Here is a 24,473-nt window from a genome sequence, read left to right as displayed (position 1 = left end):
AGCGGTAGCGGCCGCGTGTGGCGCACAGGGAAGGAGAAGGAGCCCCTGGAGCGGCTGCACCGCCTGGGAGCGCTGCTGGGGAGCGGCGGCTCCGGGTCCGTGCCCTCGGGGTGCGCCCGTCCGACAGCGCCCCGGTAAGTGGCGGGGAGGCGGCGGGGGTGCCCGGTCCCGGTGTGTCCGCGAGGGGGTCACCGGAGCATCCCCCAAAGCATCTCAGTGGAGAGTGGTGTCCTGTGAGAATTTAGAGATGGGCTTTTAGGTGTGTGAGTGAGTGAGTGAGTGAGTGAGGATATCCGTGTTGGAGGGGCTGTTCTGGAATGCACCATCTGCGGGACATGCCCAGGTCCTGGTTTCTGTCTTAGCACATTAGTCTTAGGAACAGGGTCTGGACATTGGCACATAGACTGCTGAAGACTCGGTCACCAGAGAGTGGTGTCCAGTGAGGCTTTATTTACACAGATGGAGTTTCACACAGGTGGAGTTTTAGGTGGGTACATAAGTGAGTTTATCCCTGTTGGTGGCACTGTCCCTGAGGGCTCCCTCTATGGAACACGTCCAGATTTTTGTTTCGTTCCTAACACATTAGGCTTAGGAGCAGGGTCTGGACATTTGTATTTAGGCAGCAGGTATAGCAGAAAAACCTTTTTGTTCCATTCAAAAGATTGCTTTTCAGCTCTTCCTTTTTCTTACACAGACACCAAGCTGGATGGGTTCCCCTTAAGGCAGGAGTGAGGCCAACAGCAGGTAGCCATTAACGTGGATGTGGATCGTGATGGGCAATATGCAAATAAACCTGATCTTGAAGAGATGGTGAGGAAGAACTGACTGTCTTCTGAGACTCCTATGTATTATATTATAAAGTATGCTGTAATGCCTGGACAGAAAGTCAACCCCTGCCCATGACCAGAGGGGGCACTGCGCAGGCGCAAAGGACCTTCTAGCTCATCATAATACGAAGCGGGGACAGAATACGAAGGGGGATATGTATAGGCGTTAGGGAATAAATGTAAAGGAAAAACGACCCTGGGTGTGCATGCTTTGGAGGAACGATCCCCATGCACCTCAGCGCTGAATAAAGCATACCTACTTTACAACTTGAATGAGTTGTGGAGTCAATCCGCGTATCATTGTGATAAAGGACCAAGCAGAAGCCATGAATCCAGGCTTCTGTATTGTATCTTCACCTGCATCTGCATTGTATTGGCATCTTCACCTGCATCTTCTCCACTGTCTCCATCAATCCCATCATCCGTAAGTCGTTCCTTTAAAAACAGAAATTGAAGCAATTCAGCTATTAAAAGCCAACAGCAAGCCAGAAATCTCTTTCCATTTCATGTGGTAAAAAAACCAATACATAATAAATCCTGAAAAGGGGTCTAGATACTGAACAGGGAAAGCCTATATTGTTACAGAGCAAGCATACAGCTTCACAACTTCAAACAGCTGTCAACTATGGCTGCAAGTAAGCTGAAGTAGTAGGCAGAGAGGAACCATGTCCATACTAAGCCAGTCAGCCATGTAGCAAAACTAAAGATCACTGCAACCAGTGCCATCTTAAAGAAGAAAAAAGCCCCAAACCATACAAAACGCATAAACTGAGAGGAACCATCACTTTGCATGGCATAAGCAGGAAGCTATTTTAACGTGATGACTTTCCTGCTCTAAACTTTAAGCATAACTTTTACATCTTTTTAAAGCCTAGGGTTATTATGTTAAATGACCTACTTGTAGTGGCACCCTAAGTGGCCACCAGTGTCCACAACTTCTACAGGACAGTGCAATATGATTAAGCACTAGATTTCTAGGCAAGGGGAAAAAAAAACCACACCAGCAGTGACTCATTCCATTGAAAAGCTTATTACTTGCACTTCCAAAGCAACAGGCTACAGGGATACTGAATGCAAAGCAAGTCAGATCCACCTGGAATACTTTGTATTCTCAGCTGATAGTTTATAAACTCTCTCTTTTCATATTCTAAAGGATTAACAGCATTTGGATGCACAGAAACTGCCTCTAGAGTGATGTCTGCAGACGTCCGAGTCACAAATTAAAATGTCTTCCTAAAATGTAGCAGACTCAGCACTTCCTCTAAGTGGGAGAAAAAAGCCCCTAACCAGAAAAGGAGGGTGAGACAATACCCAGCTTTTTTCCTAGACATAACAAAATCCTGAGGGAACAAGATGCTCACACTATCAGAATAAAAACCCAGAGACACAGAATAGTTCACCTTTCTCCCTGTAAAGTTGGTTTTGAGTCAAAATCTGCTCTTTTCCCTGGCCAAGCATGAAACCCCTCTTCAGTTTAAGACTGTTTTCAAAATCCGGAATGAAGCCAAAATCAAGTGCACACACTGAACATGTATAGAATCTTACTGGTAACAGAAAAACAGCGCAACACATACTATTACATCGGCTAGAACACTTCAAGTGTTCTGGCAAAAAGACTCAGCTTATTGCTAGGAAATAAAGCATTTGGAGCTCAACTCAACAGATGACATTCCAATCAAATGCAAGTTCAAAGAAAAAAAAGAGTATTTTTTTAATTGTATTAAATAAAAAAAGCTGGAGAAGGAAATGGGGACAGAAATGAAAACCCATTCAGGGAGTCAATGGCATAGCTTGTCACCATGCAGTCTGAACATGACAATTGCAGATATTCAGAACAAGCGAGTCCAAATATCACATTCCCTGGGAGAGAGGAGGGAGTCTCTTTCCCTTTTCACAGGCTAAAGTAAGAAGTTTTCAATGTATTTCAAGGCAAGACCCAGCTAGCAGAAGGCAGATTTTCTGACAGCTAAAGCAAGGGAAAAGGATCTTCCTTGCAGTCTCTTGCTCCTGAGCCCCCTTCTTCAACTCCTCTTGTGGTGGCAGGAAGGCAAAGCATGTCCTGTCTCTGTGAGTCTGTGCCCTCCTTGTCTACAGTAACAGCAGGTACCTGTGATTCCTTCTCCAAAGACATTTATACATCGAGGTCAGTTGAATACTGCATTATGAAAGCATAAGCTGCAGTGGACATCATTTAGAATCCGTTATTTTTTTGCCCATCATGACAAAGTAGAAACGGCAATTCCTTACTTTATAGACATTCTCTTAAAGTAGCAGTTGCCCCAAACATCTGTCAAGTTTTTATATCCCAGGAGAACAGATGCAGCCAAAAGAATGTTCATTCTAAAATGACTACTCTGAACTTCACAAGCAGGCGGAGGTAGCTCCCAATTTAATTAAACATACACACAGCAGCTCCCAGTTTAATTAAGGATACACAGCACCACTTAGTGGTGAAAGCAGTCACCACTGACATGGATGACAAGTACCACCAGCTTTTTTCTTCACTCCCCCCAAAACATGAACCAAGTCTGCTCTGTCTCTCCTCACTAGCCAAATACTATTACAGTGTCTTTACTACAAGAAAGTGTATCTACCAAGCAGAAGATGTCCAAGAGGGCTGAACCTCAAGGCCAGTAGAGTGAAAGGCTGCTGAGTCTCAAACAGATGCATCCACTTTGAAGAGCTTTTCAGCATTCTCCAGCACTGTACCAGTTTCTGGTGACACAGCCTCAAGCAGCTTAGTACATGCCTGTACTCCAAAGAACAGCAATCTGTTGGCTAACACCTTGTGTTTTACATAGGCTTGGGTCTTAAACAAATGCAAGAGATGTAGAAAATCTGAACACCGATTTTCCACTCCATCAACCAGTTACAAAAACTAACTTGCGCACTTAAGTAACAAAACACAGTAACTAATAAAAAGAAAGCCTTTTAATCGGGACAGATTTACAAAAAAGTAATGATTTCAACTTATGAAGTCAGTATCATCATTAGCAGTGCACCTTTCCTGAAAAGGAAATCCCTGTCTGTTATCAAATATCAACTGCAAGAGTGCATAAACAAAATAAACAACCAACAAACACACCCGTATCCCAAAAGCTCTATTTATATTATATTCGATATATATATATATATGTCTTCATAGATGACAACTGTATCGATTTATACGTCGGGTCCTTCTCCTCCAGGAACCAGCTATAAAAGAATAAGACAATTGCATGTTAGTGCCATAGACTGAAGTTTTACAAAGTCATATGTGACAGTTCTTGCTTCAGAAGATTTTAGCAGATGGCGACTTCATGGTAGACCACAAAAGTGGTGTTTAGATTTTAAATTACCTTCTTCTGGCAACAGAAGTCAGTTACTACCAGAGAAGCACATGCCATAAAGAATCTCTAAAATACAAGGAAAGTTTAACAAGACACAAAGGAGTTCCTAGATAAGAAACGTTTTGTGTTTTGTCTTTGTTATTCACCTCAAGGAGATTTTTTTTTTGTCTAGAAACACTACAGCTTGTTTTCAGAAAGACATAGAACATGCTCCCTTTCACGTAGGATTTCTCCAACTGATCATTCTTCTGCAGACCATCGCTACACTGGGAAGTTGGTTTCCCCTTTCTGACCTCTCTTGCTAAGCACAGCCCAAAAACTAATAGAGCCTGAACCCTTCTACAGGCAGCAGGGTAAGTCAGCACAGCATTTTCCTGTGAAGAAAGTACCTTCTTTAAGTAAAGAACTGAACATCAGAAAAAGAAATGCAAAAGGAAAAATATGACTAAGGGGAAAATGAAGAGGATAATTTCTTTCGCTGACACATTCTTAATAGTTAGCTGACCACTTCTAAAGACAAAGAGCTCTGCTGCTTTTGGGACCAAAGTAAGAAAAAGTCTAAAGCATAGTTTTCCTGATGTGGGAAGATGTACCCCCAAAAGAGACACGAGATCTAATACAGAAACATATCCACGTCTTGCTGAACATCTACACTCTAAGAATCCCCCGCTTCTGTTTTGACGGCAGCATCCCACCAGCTGAACTGGATGGTAGTAGTTTTAGCCCATACAAGAAGTCAGAACACGCACTGTTCTTCAAGGATGCAGAACAATAACCAAAGCAGGAAAAGGCTTAGAAATGAAGTCAAGGTGGCAGTTGCCGAGACACACAGTGAGGAGGTGCAAGGCAGGTAGGACAGCAAAATGGAGATTATTCCTCATTCACACAGAGCCAACTTGAGTCTAAGTCAGTCTTCCTCTTCTCTCCCCACAAAATTAGGAATGCCCTTATGTAGCAATTCCAGACTTCAGTGCAGACAAGCAAAAAAGTCTGGGTCTGCTTCTGTAGTATTTAGGAAGTTGCAGAATCCAGCTTAAGGATGCATAATCATAGTATCTAATTGTTTCAGTACTGATCGACATACATCAGCACATGATAAACAAAACCTGTAGTGCTTTCCATCTGGCATCACCCAACAGGCCTCCAGGTATTTTTTCAGAGCACATAAAGGTACATACAGCTCTTTGAGCATCAGGTGGATAATCACCAAATGACTCAACAAGCTTGTAAGCATCCAAAGTGCTGCAAACACATTTATATATACAATAATGGATAAAATCTATTCCACCTACATACTCAGGCAGGCAAACACTCACAGGAGTTTAAAGCCACTGTATGAATCAGCCTCCAGAGTGGGTAACAAAACCAGTGATTCCATTGCACATCTCAAGACTGGAAAAACAGTCACCTAAGTAAAAGCAGGGTCATGCTCTTTTTGTTATTATTCTTTTTAAGCTGTAACATGAGCCAAGTAAGGCAATAACACCACTTTTCCAGCACCACTCATAGATAAATATGCCCTGGAAGGTATTTGAAAGTACCTTATGCAATGGAATTCTCTGGAAAGCTCAGCTTAAAGTAATTTAACTTGATTGCTGACAGATTTACAGGTATAGAAAATAAATGCATGCAGCCTTTTAACCATAATGACTTACCATTGTTATGTTATTTCCATTTAACAAAATCTGGTCTAGTTTTGTGATTCTTCTGCCCTCAGGTGCAATCTCGCTGAAGCAGCATTAGAAAAAGAACATGAGAACATGTAACCAGGGACAATGATTCAAGCTTTGATTACAGAACTGACAAACATCTCTGCATTAAGATGACAATTGCTGGAACTAACAAAGACATCAGCCACACTGCAGTGTAACTGACCACCTGCATAAAGAAAGCTACCTGGCAACCATAAAGTTCCATTGTACTTTTCTGCTCAGTACATAAAGGCACGGATTCACCCTGTAAATCTTGGCAATTTCTTGAATAGCACCTACACTCAAAATAGGTTTCAAATACAAACACGGCACAGCAAAGTAATAAATACTCATCTCTGAGTCTGCAGCTTTTAAAATCTTTGCTTAGACCTTAAGGAAATGTAAAGGCAAACAAACTACTGGGAAGTTCTACACAAAACCCATGCAAAATTAAGGCTAAAAAAAGGAACCTGATTACAAGCATATATCATGCAACACCTACTCTACGACACGGCTGTCCTGAATAGATCACCACCTACAGTTTAACTCCAAGATATAAACTACTCAGCTGGCAAGTATTCAAAAAATGTAAACCCACTTTGCTTCTAGATTTTATACAATATTTTTCCCTCAGGAAACCAAATAGAAATAATGCTTACAATTCTGTAACATCTTCTAACACCATATCTAAATACCCGGATTCAAAGAAAATAAGGCCCAGAGTCTTAAAATCAAAACAAAGTTATTTTCATTTTTACTGAACTGTGATTCTATCTGTAAAACAAAAATACCAGAGTCATACAAGCGACCCATACGAAAAGTTTCTATCCAGTGAACTCAAACCTCTCCTCTCAAATACAATAAATCAATTGAGCTGAAGCATAAAACATTCCCATCAAAGGATACTGACAAAGTCATCAAATCCTAGAAGCGTTACAACTTCTTTGTCACTCTTCATCACAATACGAATGCAGGAGCCTATGCGCTTATCCACAAGCTCTGTAAATAAAAAAAACAAACAATAAAGTTGAAAGGTACAAGAGACTGTTTCATAGAACAGCGCATTCTTTTGAACAAAACGCCTGACATTGTGTGCAGTGGAAATGTATTTTTAAAGGTGCACCTGTACTGCTAGCACACGACCACGTTTCCGAGGCTGGAACTCTGCAGGAAGACGTTCCCTTCAGTGAGAACGCTTTAATGTCATTGAATCATAGCTTGGGTTGTAAGGGCTCTTAAAGCTCCCCCGGCTCCAACCCCCTGCCACGGGCAAGGACACCTTCCACTAAACCAGCCCCGTCCAGCCTGGCCTCAAGCACTGCCAGGGTGCGCAGTTCATTACCGCACGCCGGCCGAGCACCAGCACTCGCCCCAGCCGCTCTCTGCTCCGCACCCACAGACACCCACCGGGACCCTCGTTTACTGCAGGCGCCTCCCGGCCTCGTCCACCCCATTCAAGCTTCCCGCCAAGCGGCAGCGCCGCTCACACCAACCACAAGTGCCCGCAAATACGCTCTCCCTCTTCTCCCTCCCGTCCCGTCCCGTCCCGTTCCATGCCATCCCTCCCCTCCCCTCCCCTCCCCTCCCCTCCCGTCCCGTCCCGTCCCGTCCCGCTGCAGACCGGAATCACCGCCAAACACCGAGGGACAGCAGCTGAGACGGATCCCTGGTCGCGGTGGCCGCCATGTTGCACCCAGGCCTGACCAATCGCTGCCACCTCCCGCTTCAGATGGGACGGGGGGTGCGGCAGACCCGATGAGCGGATCGCAGAGCAGTCGCTCCGCCGTTTTCCCCTGAGTAAATACAGTAACCCACCCTTCAGATAGCTCTTCTTTTCGCGGGGAGTGGCAGGTAGAAGGGCTTTAATCGCTGTACGCCACAGCTATCTTTCTTTCCCCACCCAGATTTGCTCATTAATTCACAAGTGGGCTGCAGCAAGAAGGATTCTTGGAAGTCCTTTTGCATATAGACATGGCTTGGAGCAAAAATCACTGGCTGTTCAAACACAGTTGGCTTGCTTCATACTGCAGCACTGAGCAACCTGCTCTAGTGGAAGGTGCCCCTGCCCATGGCAGGGGATTGGAACTGGGTGACCTTCAAGGTCCCTTCGAGCCCAAACCAGTCTATAGTCAGATAAAGCTCTTATTTCAACATCTAGAGTCATTGCACATTTTGTGACGGGCTGCTTCTGGAAGAATCAAGCCCAAATAAATTCCATCCTCTGCCTTAGAGGGCATGAACCTTTGGAGGACATAGAGCTGCTGGCTGCAGGGGGGCTAGCTCAGTTCTTGTGTGGCTAGTTCCCAGGTAACTCTGAACGTTCACAAAGTCAAATCCAACCTCTGGCATCAGCAGATGCCACATGGCTCCACACAGGATCACTTCACGGACCAGAGCAATGTGAGGACAGACTTGCCTCATAACGAGAGTGCAAGGCTGTGCCTCTCCCTGGAGCAAAGCGTGTAGAAAGTGCTAGCTGGGGTAGTTGTAATGACAACGTAAGTTGGCACAGTCAGAGTGTGGGGACAGGCACAGAACCACAGGAGAAATGCAAAGAGTAAGCTTAATTTCTTTTATCTCACCAAACAGAGGATCTCCTAGCAGAAGCCGGGCAGAGGCACAGGCATCATGGAGCTTGATCCATGCTGGAGGATCACCGACACTGCTGTTTTCCCGGTTAATCATGGATTCATGCAGGCTTCATTTACCACTGTGCTTTGATCTTCTCCATAACAGGGCAGGAATTTCAAGTGTATCCAGTCGGATGCCTCCATGTATATCACAGGCCTATGCTACCTAAACACAGATACTCTGCTTGTCAAGCACGCAAAGACAAACAACAATTAGTATGTGAAAAAAGGGCAGACTTCACTGGACTGCGAACATCCAGATCCTGATACTAAGCCTAAGGTGCCAGGACAGAAAGCTGGTGCTGGGCATCAGCTATACATGGTGCCCTCCACAATGAATCTATTACCTCGATCATACCATATCTTGGAATGATATTTTCGAGTAATTGTTTTGCTACTACTTGAGCTGTAGCTCTAGCAGTGGGTATGGCTTCGACCCAATGTGTTAAGTGATCTATTATTACTAAAAGATATTTATATCGTCCTGTTTTTGGTAACTCGGTAAAGTCGACCTGTACCCTTTCAAAGGGTCGGTGGGCCAAAGGTCTTCCTCCCTTTGGAGCTTGTCTCATTTGCTTTTTATTAACTTTCTGACAAGTTAAACAACTCTGAGCTTCTTGCTTAGCTATTTCAAAAATTCCCATACACCCATAGAACTTTAAAAATTGATCAGTGAGTGCCCTCGATCCCCAATGTGTCTGCTGATGTAGTCTGTGTAATATTCTTCTGGCATATCCCTTAGGTAACATCTCTCTCCCATCAGGTAATATCCATTTATTATTTTCTAATTTTGCTCCTAGTCTTTCATATTCTTTTATCTCACTTTGAGAATATGCCTTTGGTTCATTTATCTGTTTTTCCTCTTCCTCTACGTTTTTAGTAGTCATTAAAATTAATAGAGCTGCTCGTTTTGCTTCTTCATCCGCTAAATTATTCCCTCTGGTCCTGAATTGTAACCCCTTTTTATGCCCCCTCACGTGAGTTATAGCTATCGCTTCAGGTCCTCTTGTAGCCTGTAATATTTGTTTTATTAATCCTTCATGTATTAACCCTTTTCCCTGGGTATTTATCAACCCTCTTTCTTCCCATATTTTTCCAAAGGTGTGTACTATTCCAAAAGCATACTTTGAGTCTGTAAATATGGTTCCCTTCTTATTTTGTAATCTTATTAATGCTCTTAATAAGGCATGTAGTTCACATGCTTGTGCTGACCAACTTGCACTCAATGGACCGGATTCTATTATTTCCCATGTTCTTCCATCCACAATTGCATAGCCTGATTTTCTTTTCCCATCAACCACCCGTGAGGATCCATCCACAAACAATTTTTCTCCTTCTTGTAATTCTTCCTCCTCTAGGTCGGGTCTGATTTTTGCTTGTAACTCGACCATATCTATACACTTATGGTTGAGTATCAAAGCTTCTTCCCATTCTCCAAATAAGAATTGTGCCGGATTTTGAGCTGTTGTGGTTCTTAGTTCTAGTTCAGGGGAAGGAAGCAAAATAGCTTCATATTTCAGTAGTCTATTATCCGTTAACCACTTATCCGCTTTTTGTTGAAGGATCCCTCGAATGTCATGGGGGGTATAGACAATTAAGGATCCTCCAAAGGTCACTTTTCTAGCTTCTTCAACTAGTAAAGCTACTGCTGCTACTGCCTGTATGCAGGTAGGCCAGCTCCTGCTTACAGGGTCTAGCAATTTTGAAAAATATCCTCCAGGCTTTTTGCTCCCTGCCCAATCCTGGGTTAGTACTCCATATGCAGCATGAGTACCTGTGTTCACAAATAATTGAAATGGTTTATTTAAGTCTGGGAGAGTTAACACAGGAGCTTTTATTAAAGTATCCTTCAAGTGTTGGAATTTTTCCTCATCTTGTGGGGACCATTTCACTACATCTAGTGTGAGTTTTTTATATAAAAATTTTACTTTCTCACTATATTCTTCTATCCATTGTCTGCAATAACCTAATAATCCCAACAATTGTCGAATTTCCCTTTTTGTTCTTGGAGCGGGCAGGGCTATAATTCCTGCCACCCGGTCTGGGTCTAGCTTCTTCTTCCCTTTACTAATCCAGTGTCCCAAATACTTTACTTCAGGTTCTGTGAATTGCAACTTTGATTTTGAAACTTTTAATCCTTTTTCTCCCAGAAAATTCAATAGTCCTATTGTGTTTTCTCAGACCTCTTCCTCTAGTTTCCCAGCTATTAGTAAATCGTCTACATATTGTAAGAGTTTTACATTTCCCTCAGGTTTGAAGGACATTAATAAATTCTCTAAAGCTTGACCAACTAAATTTGGCGACTCAGTGAAGCCCTGAGGTAATACTGTCCATCTCAATTGTTGCTTTCTACCTGTTTCTGGGTCTTCCCACTCAAAGGCAAAAAATCTCTACTTTCTTCAGCTAAAGGGCAGGTCCAGAAAGCGTCTTTTAAATCGATTACACTATACCAAGTATGTTCTGGTGATATTTGATTTAATAAAGTATATGGGTTTGCTACTACAGGGAACCGGGTGACTGTTCTCTGATTGACTGCCCTTAAATCTTGAACTAACCTATAACTCCCATCTGGTTTTCTTACCGGGAGGATTGGAGTATTATGTGGTGACATACAAGGTTCTAAAGTCCCCTTTTGTATCAGGTCTTCAATTCTTGGTTTCAAACCTTTTCTTCCTTCCAAGGAAATTGAGTATTGTCTGACCCTAATAGGTTCCCTTGGATTTGTTATTTTTACTTTTAATGGTTCAATATTTAATTTTCCTACTTCCCCTTTATTATGCCAGACTTTCAAATTTATGCGTTCCTCATCCTTTTCTGTTAATTGATATAAGTTTATCGTTATTGCTCCTCCCATCGGAACCTCTCGGAGGGGTGCCAACGTTACTGTTTCTTCTACTTTCTCCGATTTTTCATTTTTCTTTGTTCTTACTTTGCTCCTAGTATGGGCAGAAGGGGGGGAGGATGGGGGAGCCCACGGGACAGGGTCAGGTGAACTTGGAGGATTAGTATTCCTTTGTTCACCTTCCATGTTTTGTCCCTGATAAGTGGTCTAATGGCTCCCAAGATGGTTTGTTTAGTTTGTCCCCTTTCACTTTCCTTTCTTTTAGGGGAAATAACGAGACCGTTACAGACGATCCCTTCCATAAGGCTGCATACTCACTCTCTTCCTGACTAAAAGGTTCTTTCCCATTTACATATAAATTTAAAGCCTGACATATCCAATCATCAAAAGACCCAAATATTGGCCAATACAAATGGTCGGGTCGGATTTCCTCTTTTGACCATACTTCCATGCAGTAGTGGACCATTTTTTCCTTACTTTTTCCCTCCTGGGATGGCCAAGAGCCCCAGTATTTAAGCATTAACCCCAAGGGACTGTCTGGGGGTATATCTGGTAATTCGCTTCCTGTCTTATTCCTGGGACCTCTCCGTGGGCCCCGTTCTGGGTTAGAGTTACGACTCTTACTCTGACCCATTTCCCGCCGGGTGTATCTCCTTTCAGTCAACCGCTACCACTTTTTCACTATCGCTTCCCTCCTTCAGCGGCCAAGTCCCTTGCGGGAGATTGGAAACGCGCTTAGAAGAGGTCCACACTCGCTTCACAAATCCGATATCCTGGCCCGTGCTTTACAGACCCAGGATGCTCGGTCTGTGTCTCAGTTACACCTATTATCATGCAATTACGCAACTTTGTTGCGTTTCAGTCATACATACACAAACATTCACTCTGTCTCTACACCAACCAGTTCCCTCAAGGATGCCTGGAATTACGGCGAGAGGAACACACCGGCCTTCCCACCCAACCGAACGATACTTACAGTCCATTGTTCTCGTCCGGGTCTTCGTGCACAAGAATCATGGGTATTTTATACTGCAGTTTTCCGGGAGCTCGATTTCCTTGGTTATTGCCTCTCTGTTCGTTGATCTCTTGAGACTACCCGAGACTACAACTCCCGAGCCACAATTTGTGGGGGCGCCCCTCGTAAGAGCTACAGTCCCAAGCAGCCACACAGAGATCACGTCGGGGTCACCAATTTTGTTATAAAAACTTGCCAAAGATGTGAATTTGTCTGATTAATTTTATTTACACCTGTGATACATAATTTTCTTGATTACTGTCCCTAATCACAGGCTGAACAACATCTCTCCAGCTTAGCTTTCTGTTTTTCCCTGTCCTTTTCCAAAACCAAAATTAGGGATCTGGCAGAGTTATATTAATTTCACATTCTGTCTGCCACTCCAGGTGCTTTCTTAAAGCGAAACATATCTGCATACATTACTTCATCGCATTTTCTTGGCCACCTCAAAACCAACATACATTTTTTTATAATTTATTAGAATTCAGAGTTCCAATTTTATGCCATTTTTCCTGATTTTCCAAAGTATATAAAGGCCACCACTGGTTACAATATTTTACCAATGTTTTCTTGTTTACCGAGCCCCCAGAAGAACCTCCCAGTTCTTTCCAATGTGCCAAAATGTAACCCAATGGGCTTTTCTTCAGCATTCCCTTGTTTTGACCGGCTCCCATTTCAAACAATCTCTTACAAATCTCTATAGCTTCTCTTTCCCAGTGCTCTGCAAATGCACTTAAAATATGAGAGCACCTACACACAAGTTTTATGATATTCTCAGGGGATTCAGTAAGATAGTATCTCTGGGTTCTGCAGATCAGCTCCCCTGTCGTTAGAACATAGTTTCGGTTCCAGCAAAATTTACACTGCCCTAGTATCCACAGCAGGTTCCACTGTTCAAAACTTATTATGCACTCATACAAAGTTTTTCCTAATATCCCCCGTTGATTGTCCCAAAAAGAGAGACATTAATTGTTGTATTCCGATTTTATTTTCTCCTTTGTAACCACATCTTCTCAAATTTTCTTTGATACCTTTCATAAACCCTTTCTCAGTTTTCCTTTCTAACTTCCCAGAAGTCCACCAGGATTTTGTGGCTTTTCTCCACAAACCCACCAGCGTTTCATAAGACACCCCCAACAGTATCTGCCCCACTACCCTGAGTGGCTATAAAAGTGGGATACATACTAAAAGCACTGCCTCAATATCCATGTGAAATGCCACCCGTCACATACAGTTACACTCCCACAAGGCACATACTCTCACAGGGCACATAGGGAATTCCCTTGCCCTTGTATTTCGTAAAGCTATCCACTGCGGGAGGGGTAGCTGGACCTTCCCCGCTTTCTGAGCTGCTTGATGGTTATACACAGACAAGACACAGGACAGAAAAACATAAACGCTTCATCCGTCTCCGGCCGCTCCCCTCGCGGAGACACGGAACCGCGGATTAGGACTCCACACTCGCTTCATAGCTTCGCTACGTCTCAGTCACACAGAAACACATGGGATCCCACACACTCACGCTATGGTTCCGCTTACCCTTCTCCTGCTTCCTACACGGTCATTAGCAGGTCCGTCCTGGCTCCCAAAACCTGGGATGCAGCGAAAACCCGGGCTCGCCCGATCCGCCTTCAGGATCGCTCGCAGCCGCGCTATCGGTCGACGAGCCCCCAGCTTGCAAGCCCTACCTGCCAAGGGGAACTCCGCTGTGCGCCAGACGTCTCTGCACGCCTTACCAGCAGCCCCGGGCCACGCGTACGCCTTACAGGCCCCCTAAAGTACCTAAATTCCAAGCATACCGTTTCTCCGCAGCCGGCACAGGTTGTTGTCTGTCCCCGCAGTGAGCGGATGAGAAGCGGATGGGGCGCCTAGGATGTCCGCTCCTCACCCGATCCTGCAGCCGAACAGAGGCCTCCTGCCTGGCTCGCCGAATTGATACGCGGATTGACTTCACAACTCGTTAAAGTTGTAAAGTAGGTATGCTTTATTCAGCGCTGAGGTGCATGCACACCCAGGGTCGTTTTTCCTTTACATTTATTCCCTTACGCCTATACATATTTAGTATCTGTCCCCGCTTCGTATTATAATGAGCTAGAAGGTCCTTTGCGCCTGCGCAGTGCCCCCTCTGGTCATGGGCAGGGGTCTCAAGATGAAGTAAATGAGTCTTCCTCCTGTGGGCAGGGGTCCTCAAGATGAAGTAAATGAGTCTTCCTCTTCTTAAACTTTTCACCTTTTAATCTTTGCGCATGGCTTTAGGGTTTAGTCGGTACCTCATCCATAAATCATCAGCTTCTCTCCCTTACCAATAGACCCAGACATTCGCATTTCCTTGTCAATAGTTGCTTAGCAGTTGAATCAGGCCTCTGTCTCCTCCCCTTATCAGTAGTCTGTGCCTTGTTCGCTTGGTAAGCATGATAGGTGTTTACAGCAGACAATACTTTTGTTTAAGCAAGGGATTCTTCTAACTTTCTTATACAATCCCCTGTATTTTCCTTTGTACATTTCATTAACCCTGTATCAATCCCCCCTTTTCTATAATGTAAATTCTTTTACTATTATTTATGACAGAGCTATCCATGTTCTTTCTATCGATTTACAAAGTGATTTTGATATACATTGTACATTTCATTGACCCTGTATCACAGCCACCCACTTGCATGTGTAAATATTACCAAGTGCAATATTAATCAAGAGGAGGGTGGAAGCAAACTGATTTTCCCAGTAACTTAAACTTGGGTATTTTTCCATTCTGCACAGAAGAGAAAGAGATGGAGAAAAAACAAAACCAACCAGACCCCAGCACACAGAAACCAAATTACACTTCTGAATATTCTCCCAAAACAGACTGTACCAGTGAGATGGCTTGTTAGATCCAGCCAGGATCTCTTTGAACATGAGCAGAGCCTTGGCATGTCTCTGCCGCTGGGCAGATCTCAAAGCGGGGTGTGTTTCAGCATGTCTTTGACAATGAAGCTTCAACCAAAACTGTTTCAGTCTGGCCAATGTATTTAGATCAAAGATTAGTTTACACGCCAGCAACACTAGAACCTTCCCTACCATTCAGTTTAACTAACAAGCTGAAGCTCCCACCAAAATATGCAAGGAGAGGTTTGTTTCTGTCCTGGGTTTACCAGGAGCCATTTTGCTCCTTCTTAGTAACTGGTGCAAGCTCTGTGTTTTGACTTCCAGCCTGGGCAGAGAGCTGATAACACCGATTGTTTTTAATTGTTGTTAAGTAATGTTTATTCTGGCCAAGGACTTTGTGAGTCTCATGCTCTGCTGGGGACGAGGGGAGGCCGGGAGGAAGCAGAGACAGGACACCTGACCCAAACTAGCCAAAAAGGTATTCCATACCACAGCACGTCATGCCCAGGAAGGTAACTGGGAGTTACCCAGAAGGGCACGGTCTCTCTTTGGGGGGGTCGAACTCGTTTGGCGGTGATATCATATTCTCTTGTTATTTTCTCTTATCAATATTATCATTGGTGGTAGCAGCAGTGATTTGTGTTATACCTTAGTTACTGGGCTGTTCTTATCTCAACCCATGGGAGTTACATTCTCTTGCCTCTCCTCCCCATCCCTGCGGGAGCGGGGAGGGTCGGGGTGGGGGGGTGAGTAGACGAGCTGTGTGGATCGATTTAAACCACGATAGTCCTTTTTTGGCGCCCAACGTGGGGCATGAAGGGTTGAGATAACAACAGATCTGAGGGGATTAATAGTCACTCGTCACAATGCTGATTTATTGGCTCTCAAAGCTGTTCCTTTTGATCTCACAGGTTCAGAACTCTGTATATTACATACAGCCAGTATTTGCTGTGGTAGTGTTTTTCAAGTGTGGGGCTTGGGCTAAGGCTTTTGTCTCATTGTACTTTATTATAATGACCTGTAATACAATAGAATCATTGATCATGAAACTGATCGGTCTTATGTTCCCAGTGTGGTCATCACCTTTATACTTTGGGAGGTATATAATAAAGGTGCCGCCCAACCCGGTCACTTAAGTTGAAATCACAGCCAAAATTTGGCAAGAGCAAGTCTGGAAAGAAATAGACATGACTGACTTTACGCACATGACTGACTACATCCACGTGGCTGGAAGAGCCAACGTGTCTCACAGTAATGGGATAAAGTTTAGACATTAAGGTGCACCATTAGCTTTTCCCCTGTTCAATTCTCAGTTGCTGTAGGCTCAGTCTTACCTTCTGATCCAGGTCTGGCACAGCTAAATGCACTGTATGCACTCCTCTCACACCAGCCACTGCACTGCTACTCTGCATTTCGCATTGGACTGTCATCCTGTACAGAACATCTACCCACCAGACTCTGGAACCAAAGAAGCATTGCAACACTTGGTCTTCCAGAAGGGAAGCCAAGATTTTTCAGTAAGCCCTTTCACATACAAATATAAACATCTGGCTCCTGTGGATGAATATAGCGAGCACAAGGCTGAGTTATGGAGTGCGTTTTATTGTATGACAATTGCCAGAGGGGTCATTCTCTGATGTTAACAGGGTCCCTATGAATGGGAAAGCACTTCCTGCACACCGTGATGCTGTGGCAGAACATCCAAAGAACACTGCTGGACACTGCTGTTGTTCAGCTACGATGTGCTCATCAGGAGGCCAAAGAGACCACAGATTTCTTAGCTGGCATTTTCAGAAGTCAACTGAGGTTTTAAAGCTATAAAAAGCTACAGGAAAAGAATGGAGTTATCATAAGAATTTCATATTAGTTCCATAAGTAGTGGAAGACTAAACTTTATGGCTTGTTACACATTAAAACATATCTCTCTGTCTGCAATTTATAGTGCAATGTATTTCACAGAAGGCAGCAACATTCCTGCCAGCGTTAGGCCAAGCTGGGGTGAACCACCATGGAAGGATTTGATTCTGCCAACATAAGAAGGTATCTTCAGCTTCTTGGAGGAGAACTGGGACGAAAAGTGCTCTCAGGCACAGACGCATGCTGAGCAGATAGGCGTAGGAGTTCCAAACAGAGAAGGAAGCTAAACCAAACACCCCTCTGTGATGCACATGGGTCACTCAGTTTGGCTGACTTAAGATGTACCCAAATCATAGGTACACAGTTCAAAGCCTGCAGGCTGCGGAAGCCCACATGTTCTCCTTGAGTGTGCTAAAAGAAAATGACTAAAAATGCAGGATTTTTAATTATTAAAAATTAAGTAGGTTGATTTTTTGTTTGCTTTTGGTTTGATTTTAAATCACACTTTCCATTGTTACAGAAAAATACTTCTGGAACAAGCTTACCTCAGTTTGCCAGTTTTCTGATATTCTTTGTTATAGCAAGTAGGGATAAATGAGCTTTGGCTAAAAGGTAAAACCTGCACAAAGTGTCTTATCAGACTAATTTGCTATGATCTACAGTTTTGCTCACAAACATGAAAAAGGCTTCTGGTGTACTTGGGTGTAACTGCTTGCAAAGTGGCATCAGCTATAGCAAAGTTTATCAGGAACACAACTTATACTGCACAAGTATGTAAAAAAATTGAAGTTTATTTGTCTTTCCATGGCTTAAATAGCAAATAAAATAAGTACCTGGTATTTCCTAGTGCCTACAAAGTCTCATATTGCCTCTCAGACTGTGACTGTGTCTGATACATGCCAATCAGGGTCCATAATGCCACCAGCTCCAAAAAAGAAAACTGGAGCTCTGCAGGAGCTAATGATTAGAGAGCTATTAGAAACATATATACACACACAGAGATCTTTTATCCCAGCAGCTAAATGACAGCCAAGTGGATTTCAAAGAATAGGGAATTTCTACATGTCTGTAACAGCTGGATGTGAAGTGCAGTAATGCCTCAAAACTGAAACATGCACGAGTTTTCATGGCAAAAATAAAAAAAACAAACCAACAACCAACCAACCATGAGACTTGGTTCTGATGCATTTAATTGACTGAATGTTCTCTATAGAGCAACATGAAGATCCTGGTGTAATACTGAACAACCTGTGTAAGGAGACAACAGTCAAGGTGAGTTTACTGCAAAAGAGAAGTTTCTGCAGCTCTCATGCTGCAACTGACTGCTCAAATTCTTCTGTCACTCTTCACATTCCTCTCCCACTATTCACGTTCCTCTGCCCCTCTTCACATTCCTCTGCCCCCTTCACAATCCTTTGCCCCTCTTCACAATCCTTTGCCCTGTTCTCATTCCTTGGCCACTCTTCTCATTCCTCTGCCTCTCTTCACATTCACATGAAAAGTGCTCTCACGCCTGCCCAGAGCTGGTGTTGCACACAAGGATTGCTGGAAAGTAGCAGGTGCTCATCGGCAACAAGGATGGAGCCATTCCAAGCACAGGCTGCTCTGCACAAGCCAGAACCTCTGGGGAAATGGAGCCAAGGGAAGAGCAGAGCTCACTCCAGCTCCAAGCTTGCACTGGACAATGGAGCCAGAAAGAGCCAGGCAGGAGTGGTGCCCTGGAGGTGCAAGAGCAGCAGCAAGAACCAAACCCAAAGGGGAGCCCTGACAAAGGGCTGTGCTCAATGGTACAGAGGACAAGCAGCAACCCCTGGGCCACACGAGGCGTCTACAAAGCCTCCTCCCCCTGAATGTGGGCACAAGGGGCCACCTGCGTGGAGCAGGAGCAGCAGCCTTTGGGCCACAACGGCCCAAAGGAGCACTGTCAAGGAGCTGGCTCTGCTGCAGAGGAGCATGCATTTAGAGATTTTACGGACGTTTCCCAGTGAAAGTACTGATTTCTGTCTCAAAGCTGAAGCTCTTTCAGCTTGGGCACCTTTTCGTTTTACAATGAAAACAGATTTGTCAGAGGAAACAGAGATTTGTACAAACAAAATTTGTGAAAACTCAGCTTCCTATTTTAAACATGTACAACCAGGCCACACTGTGCAATGCCATTAGTCCCTAAAATAATCCCAGACGAATACCAGTTCACAAGGCACCTGTCTGCTTGGCTGTCTGAGGTATGAAATCTCACCTGGCAGGTAAGGCTCAGGCTGAATCCCATCCTACCTCCACCTTTAAGACCTTTGTGAAGCTCTGATGCTTGACAAATGAGCTTACACAAGTGCTCCCAACTCCAAGTCAGCACCAATTCTTTTGATAAAAATAACTTTCTGTGATGTCTGAGCAATCAGTCAAATTATACACCACTTGCATACAGCTCTGCAACAATATCGGTCTAGTGGTTTGATACAATAGAGCTGCTTTATGGAACAGTAAATACTAACACACTGCGATATGTAAGAAACATATAAATTGACACACTTTTGCAGTGAAAAATATTTTAAACTGTACATTAGTACAAATAAAAAGGCAAAATCCCTCAGTCTGGAGGAAGATCCAGAACTGCTTTTGTACGAGAGGGTTTTGTCCCCTCTTACTTAAGCCAACTGGAGATCTAAATAAAGCTGTAGTTCCTTCTCCCACCTTGCTCTGACCATTCTTTGAAATCCAGTGCCTAGCTTGTTCCCAGAGCTTCCACTGAGCCTGGATCAAGCATCAGATGCTGCTGTTATTTATAAACTTCAGCTCTCAATCTCTCCTGTCATTTCCACATCCACTTTTCCCCTTGCAAATAATGCATGAATCATCATCAGAAATCACTCTCCGGTCCATTAACAAAATAAACACAGACGCACAGCAGTACACACATGCCTATCATTACATCTGCCCTGATATTACAGGGATCAGCGCTATAAAAATATCACGTTGTATGTATTAGCACTTGCATTGCAGTACATGCATTATGAAACAACATTCCTGTGGTAGGAGGAAGCCAGCAAGGAAGACTGCTTTGCTGCTATATTAATAACTTACAGTGCAACAATCCCGTACTCTACACAGTCTCAGACTGGTTCACTGGACAAAAAATAAACTTATATGGCTTTAAATGGCTTGTATATTGGGTCAAAAGTGCCACAAATATTACAGCAAAATCCCTGAAATAATAGAAACTGGTGATGTTGGTGCAGGTCTATCCAGAAACGTATTCATCAGGGCCAGGCCAAAGGCCCTCTGCTGTGCCTGGCTAATTTAACAGCAGGGTACTCTGCTTGGAAAACCAGTAATTCCCAAATGTAGTACTAAAGATGAGACCAAGTCTACAGAGATGTTTACTCAACCGAGAAAAGGCCAGTATCTTCCTGACCCTCCACAGAGTTTCTACAACATCTTAGACATGACTTCAGGAGATAATTTTACAGGAAGTGATTCCTAACAGGATTTTCAGGCGCCTTTAGGAATGAGACAGGACTCCAGTGATCTCTCTCCCTTATATCCTATCTCTAGAAAACATGCCTGAGAAACAAGAAAACTGCAGTGAGGACGTGGGGAAGTTTGTAGTATTATTTACAGTAGTGACTCCAATTCGACCCGATGAAGACTGGCACAGTGTGAGTACAGGTGTGGAATAGATGTGAAAGCCTCAGACGTTTTGGACCATTAGGTAACACGATGGGACATAAATGAGAAGATTGTGGTCATTGTTTTCCACAACACAATGAAAAGTGAAGTTAATATTGAATTCACCCCAGAAAAGATGTCCACGGTGTTCAAGTTATGAGAGGAATAAGCCCTCTTAGGAGACTGAAGGAGATGTACTCTGTAAACACACACATCTCTTGGTCCCAAGCCCCCCATTTGAAACTGCTGTCATCAGTTTATTTTCTCCCAGTTTATTTTCCTTCTCCAGTGCAGTAGTTGTCAGTGAACACCACAACACAAAGCTGCACTGAAGATGGAGAGCGCTGCATGAACTTTGCTGTAGCACTGCAGGTGAATCTAAACATCACCCTTACTCATGAACTTCCCTCCAGTTCAGTGAAAGCAGAATTGCCTCTGAAGTGCAGGAATGATACAGAGAAAACCCTGCTTTCAGCTGTACCTAACAACAGGCTTGCAGAGGTGCTGGTGGGAAGGCTGCTGAAAACAAAGGTGCTGCCTAGGAGTTAGGGAAACAGAATTTGCTTTCCATCACCTAGACGAGGAACATCTTTCCTACCACACCACTCTCAGCCACCTTTAGCACTGCAGCTTTTTAACTGCAGTCCTACCAATTTGCACTTTTCTGTGTATCAATGAGCCAGTTCTGTTCAGAGAGAAGAGTGGTGCTGGGTGCTGCTGCTGAGAGCTCAGGTCAGGGCTTGAGCCCATCTCTCTGTATTCCCTCACACAGAACTAAAAAAAACCAAACAAAAGAGAGAGAAGCTGTTCCCTTTCATCACTCCACCACCACCCCATCAACTTTCATCTGCTTGCTTGTTTGAAGATACAATCAGTAATACATTCCAGGTGTATCCTGATTCAGAAGTACCTCCCGCAATACCACAAACCCATGGCAATCCCCCACTTAAAACACTCTCAGCTTGACAGGCACCAGGGGTGTTCTGACCTTGACAGGCTTCTCACCCTGACAGTGTCAGAGAGGCTGAGAGAGCTGGGCTGGGTCAGTCTGGAGAAGGCTCCTTAAGGGGAGACCTTAGAGCAGCTCCAGTGCCTAAAGGGGCTACAGGAAACCTGCAGAGGGGCTTTGGACAAGGGCCTGTAGGGACAAGACAAGGGGAATGGCTTTAACCTGACAGAGGGGAGACTGAGCTGAGCTCTTAGGCAGAAGCTCTTCCCTGTGAGGGTGCTGAGGCGCTGGCACAGGCTGCCCAGAGAAGCTGTGGCTGCCCCATCCCTGGCAGTGTTCAAGGCCAGGCTGGACACAGGGGCTTGGAGCAACCTGGTCTGGTGGAAGGTGTCCCTGCCCGTGGCAGGGGTTGGAACTGGATAAGCTTTAAGGTCCCTTCCAACCCAAACCAATCTGGGATTCTACTACCTGGTTTGTCAGCTCGTTTAGGAAAGAGATTACATTGCACTGGAGGCACCCAGACCTTAACTCCTCTAAAGGTCAAGAATATAATATCCAGCTCTGCGCATTTCATGCCGACTCCTACATTTCCATCACAGATGTCAAAACGTTTGTGTATTTCCTGCAGTTCAGGGCTGGTAACAGCACAGCAGATGCCAGGAAAGGCCACCAGAGCCATCGCAGAAACATTCGCAACCCCTTGAACGCTGTTTCGTTAACACCCCTTCTCCAGACGGAAGCGGCTCCACACTGTCTGTCACCGCCTCTGTCCGCAGCCAGAACTACATACAAAGAACGTGGCGTTTGAGGCCACCGGCAGAACCCCACATTGCCTCGGTCGGTGACGCCTCCCCAGCAGCAGCCTGGAGCTCTGTGACCCACAGCACCCGGCTCAGGCCCTCACCCCAGGGCTTCCACAGCGCCTTTTACCCTCTTCCTCACCCTGCCGCCGTCTGACACCGCGCGGAGCAACCCGAAAGGCCTCACTCGCACAGAGTTAAAACGAGCGAAGGAGAACAGAGGGAAATCAACGTGAAACCGACCGGGGAAGCGCAGGAGGCCCTGCTCACGCTCCAGCCCAGGGGCGGCGGGTTCCCCTCCCTCTGCGAACGGCGGCTGCCCGCGGGAGGGCGGCGAGGTCCCCGCCGGCTTCCTGAGGGGGGCTCCGGCCTCCCGGCACCCTCGGGCTGTCCGTGGGCGCGCAGGGACCGGCCGCTCGGCGGGAGGGTGCCGCGCCATGGGGCGGGAAGCGGCCAGCAACCGGCACTTGGACCGAGGGAAGGGCCGCGTCCCGGCCAGAGCCGGGCCCACTGCAACCGCCGCTGCGGGCTGCGGCCCGACCGCCGTCCATGGGAGCTGATGCCGTGCGAGGCTGGCCGGGGCCTCCAGAGCTCGAGCGGGGCTGCCTGATGGGAGGATGGAGCCAGGAGGGGGCTGGTCTCTGCCCCCAGGGAGCAAGGGATGTGACAAGAGGAAATGGCCTCAAGCTGCACCAGGGGAGGTTTAGATGGAGATGAGGAGCAATTCCTTCCCCAGAGGGTGCTCAGGCAGTGGAACAGGCTGCCCAGGGCAGTGCTGGAGTCACCGTCCCTGGAAGTGTTCACACACTGTGTAGATGAGGCCCTCAGTGCCATGGGTTAGTGGTGGCCTTGGCAGTGCTGAGGAGCGGTTGGACTGGATGAGCTTAAAGGCCTTTTCCAAACTCGTTGATTCTGTGATTTACATCAAGATTACATTTGGGTTTCCAAACGGGCACTAAGTTACTTGCTTGTACTTAAATCTGTGCTAACAGTAAGATGCAACTGCCAACTTGCTTAAACACTGACACTGTACTGGAGTACGTGGCTGGCTGGTTGACACAACCTTCTAAGACAATGCCTAATGGGTCAGCTTTATCAAAGTGAGTGGAAGCCAGCCACGGTTTTCCAAGTGAGCAAAGCCACTATTCTGGAATTCAGAGAAACCACATTTCTCCTAGAATAGAAACTTTGGTTCACATAAAAAAATCCATCGCTTCAGGTGCTGCAAGTAAGTATACCAGGTATTTCCTAGTACCTACAAGGTCTCATTATCGCCTCTCAGACTGCAACTGTGTCTGATACATGCCAGTCAGGATCCATAATGCCACCAGCTCCAAAAAAGAAAACTGGAGCTCTGCAAGAGCTAATGATTAGAGAGCTATTAGAAACATATATACACACACAGAGATCTTTTATCCCAGCAGGTAAGTGACAGCCAAGTGGATTTCAAAGAATAGGGAATTTCTACATGTCTGTAACAGCTGGATGTAAAGTGCAGTAATGCCTCAAAACTGAAACATGTACGAGTTTTCATGAAAAAAAAAAAAACCCAAAAACAAACCAACAAACAACTAACAATGAGACTTGGTTCTGATGCATTTAATTGACTGAATGTTCTCTATAGAGCAACATGAAGACACTGGTGTAATATTGAACAACCTGTGTCTTCAGGAAGACAACTTGAGACCAGACAACAGTCAAGGTGACATTACTGCAAAAGAGAACTTACTGCAGCTGTCACGCTCCGACTGACAGTTCAAACGTAAGGATTTACATTCTTCTGTCACTCTCCTCTTTCCTCTGCCCCTCTTCTTGTTCCTCTGCCTCTCTTCACATGCCTTTGCCAATCTCCTCATTCCTCTGTCACTCTTCATGTTCCTCTGCCCCTCTACACTTTCCTCTGCCCCTCCTCGAATTCCTCTGCCCCTCTTCACATTCCTTGACCCTCTTCGCCTTCCTCTGCCCTTCTTCAGGTTCCTCTGCTCCTCTTCAGGTTCCTCTGCTC

The 24,473-nt window shown here is 45.0% G+C and overlaps 1 protein-coding gene across 2 annotated transcripts; it reads right to left on the bottom strand.

Moving 5' to 3' along the window:
• Positions 1–1,170: 1,170 nt before the first annotated feature.
• Positions 1,171–7,590, bottom strand: LOC136014899 (U6 snRNA-associated Sm-like protein LSm5). 2 transcript variants are annotated; one of them, XM_065680044.1, is made up of 5 exons: positions 7,469–7,590; positions 6,754–6,846; positions 6,507–6,534; positions 5,812–5,884; positions 3,919–4,022 (listed from the first exon to the last, which is right to left on the bottom strand). In XM_065680044.1, exons 2-5 carry the CDS (start codon positions 6,803–6,805, stop codon positions 3,990–3,992), a joined length of 186 nt encoding a protein of 61 aa, XP_065536116.1. In that variant the 5' UTR covers positions 6,806–6,846; positions 7,469–7,590; the 3' UTR covers positions 3,919–3,989. The 2 variants fall into 2 exon arrangements, 1 of the variants encoding a protein (XP_065536116.1); XR_010612922.1 differs by lacking the exons at positions 3,919–4,022; positions 6,507–6,534; positions 7,469–7,590 and adding exons at positions 1,171–1,262; positions 7,255–7,359 and having other exon boundaries at positions 6,758–6,846.
• Between the last annotated feature and the right edge of the window lie 16,883 nt (positions 7,591–24,473).

The sequence above is a fragment of the Lathamus discolor genome, chromosome 5 (assembly GCF_037157495.1).
Source record: "Lathamus discolor isolate bLatDis1 chromosome 5, bLatDis1.hap1, whole genome shotgun sequence".
Lineage (NCBI taxonomy): Eukaryota > Metazoa > Chordata > Aves > Psittaciformes > Psittacidae > Lathamus > Lathamus discolor.
This window is presented reverse-complemented; position numbering and strand designations above follow the sequence as displayed.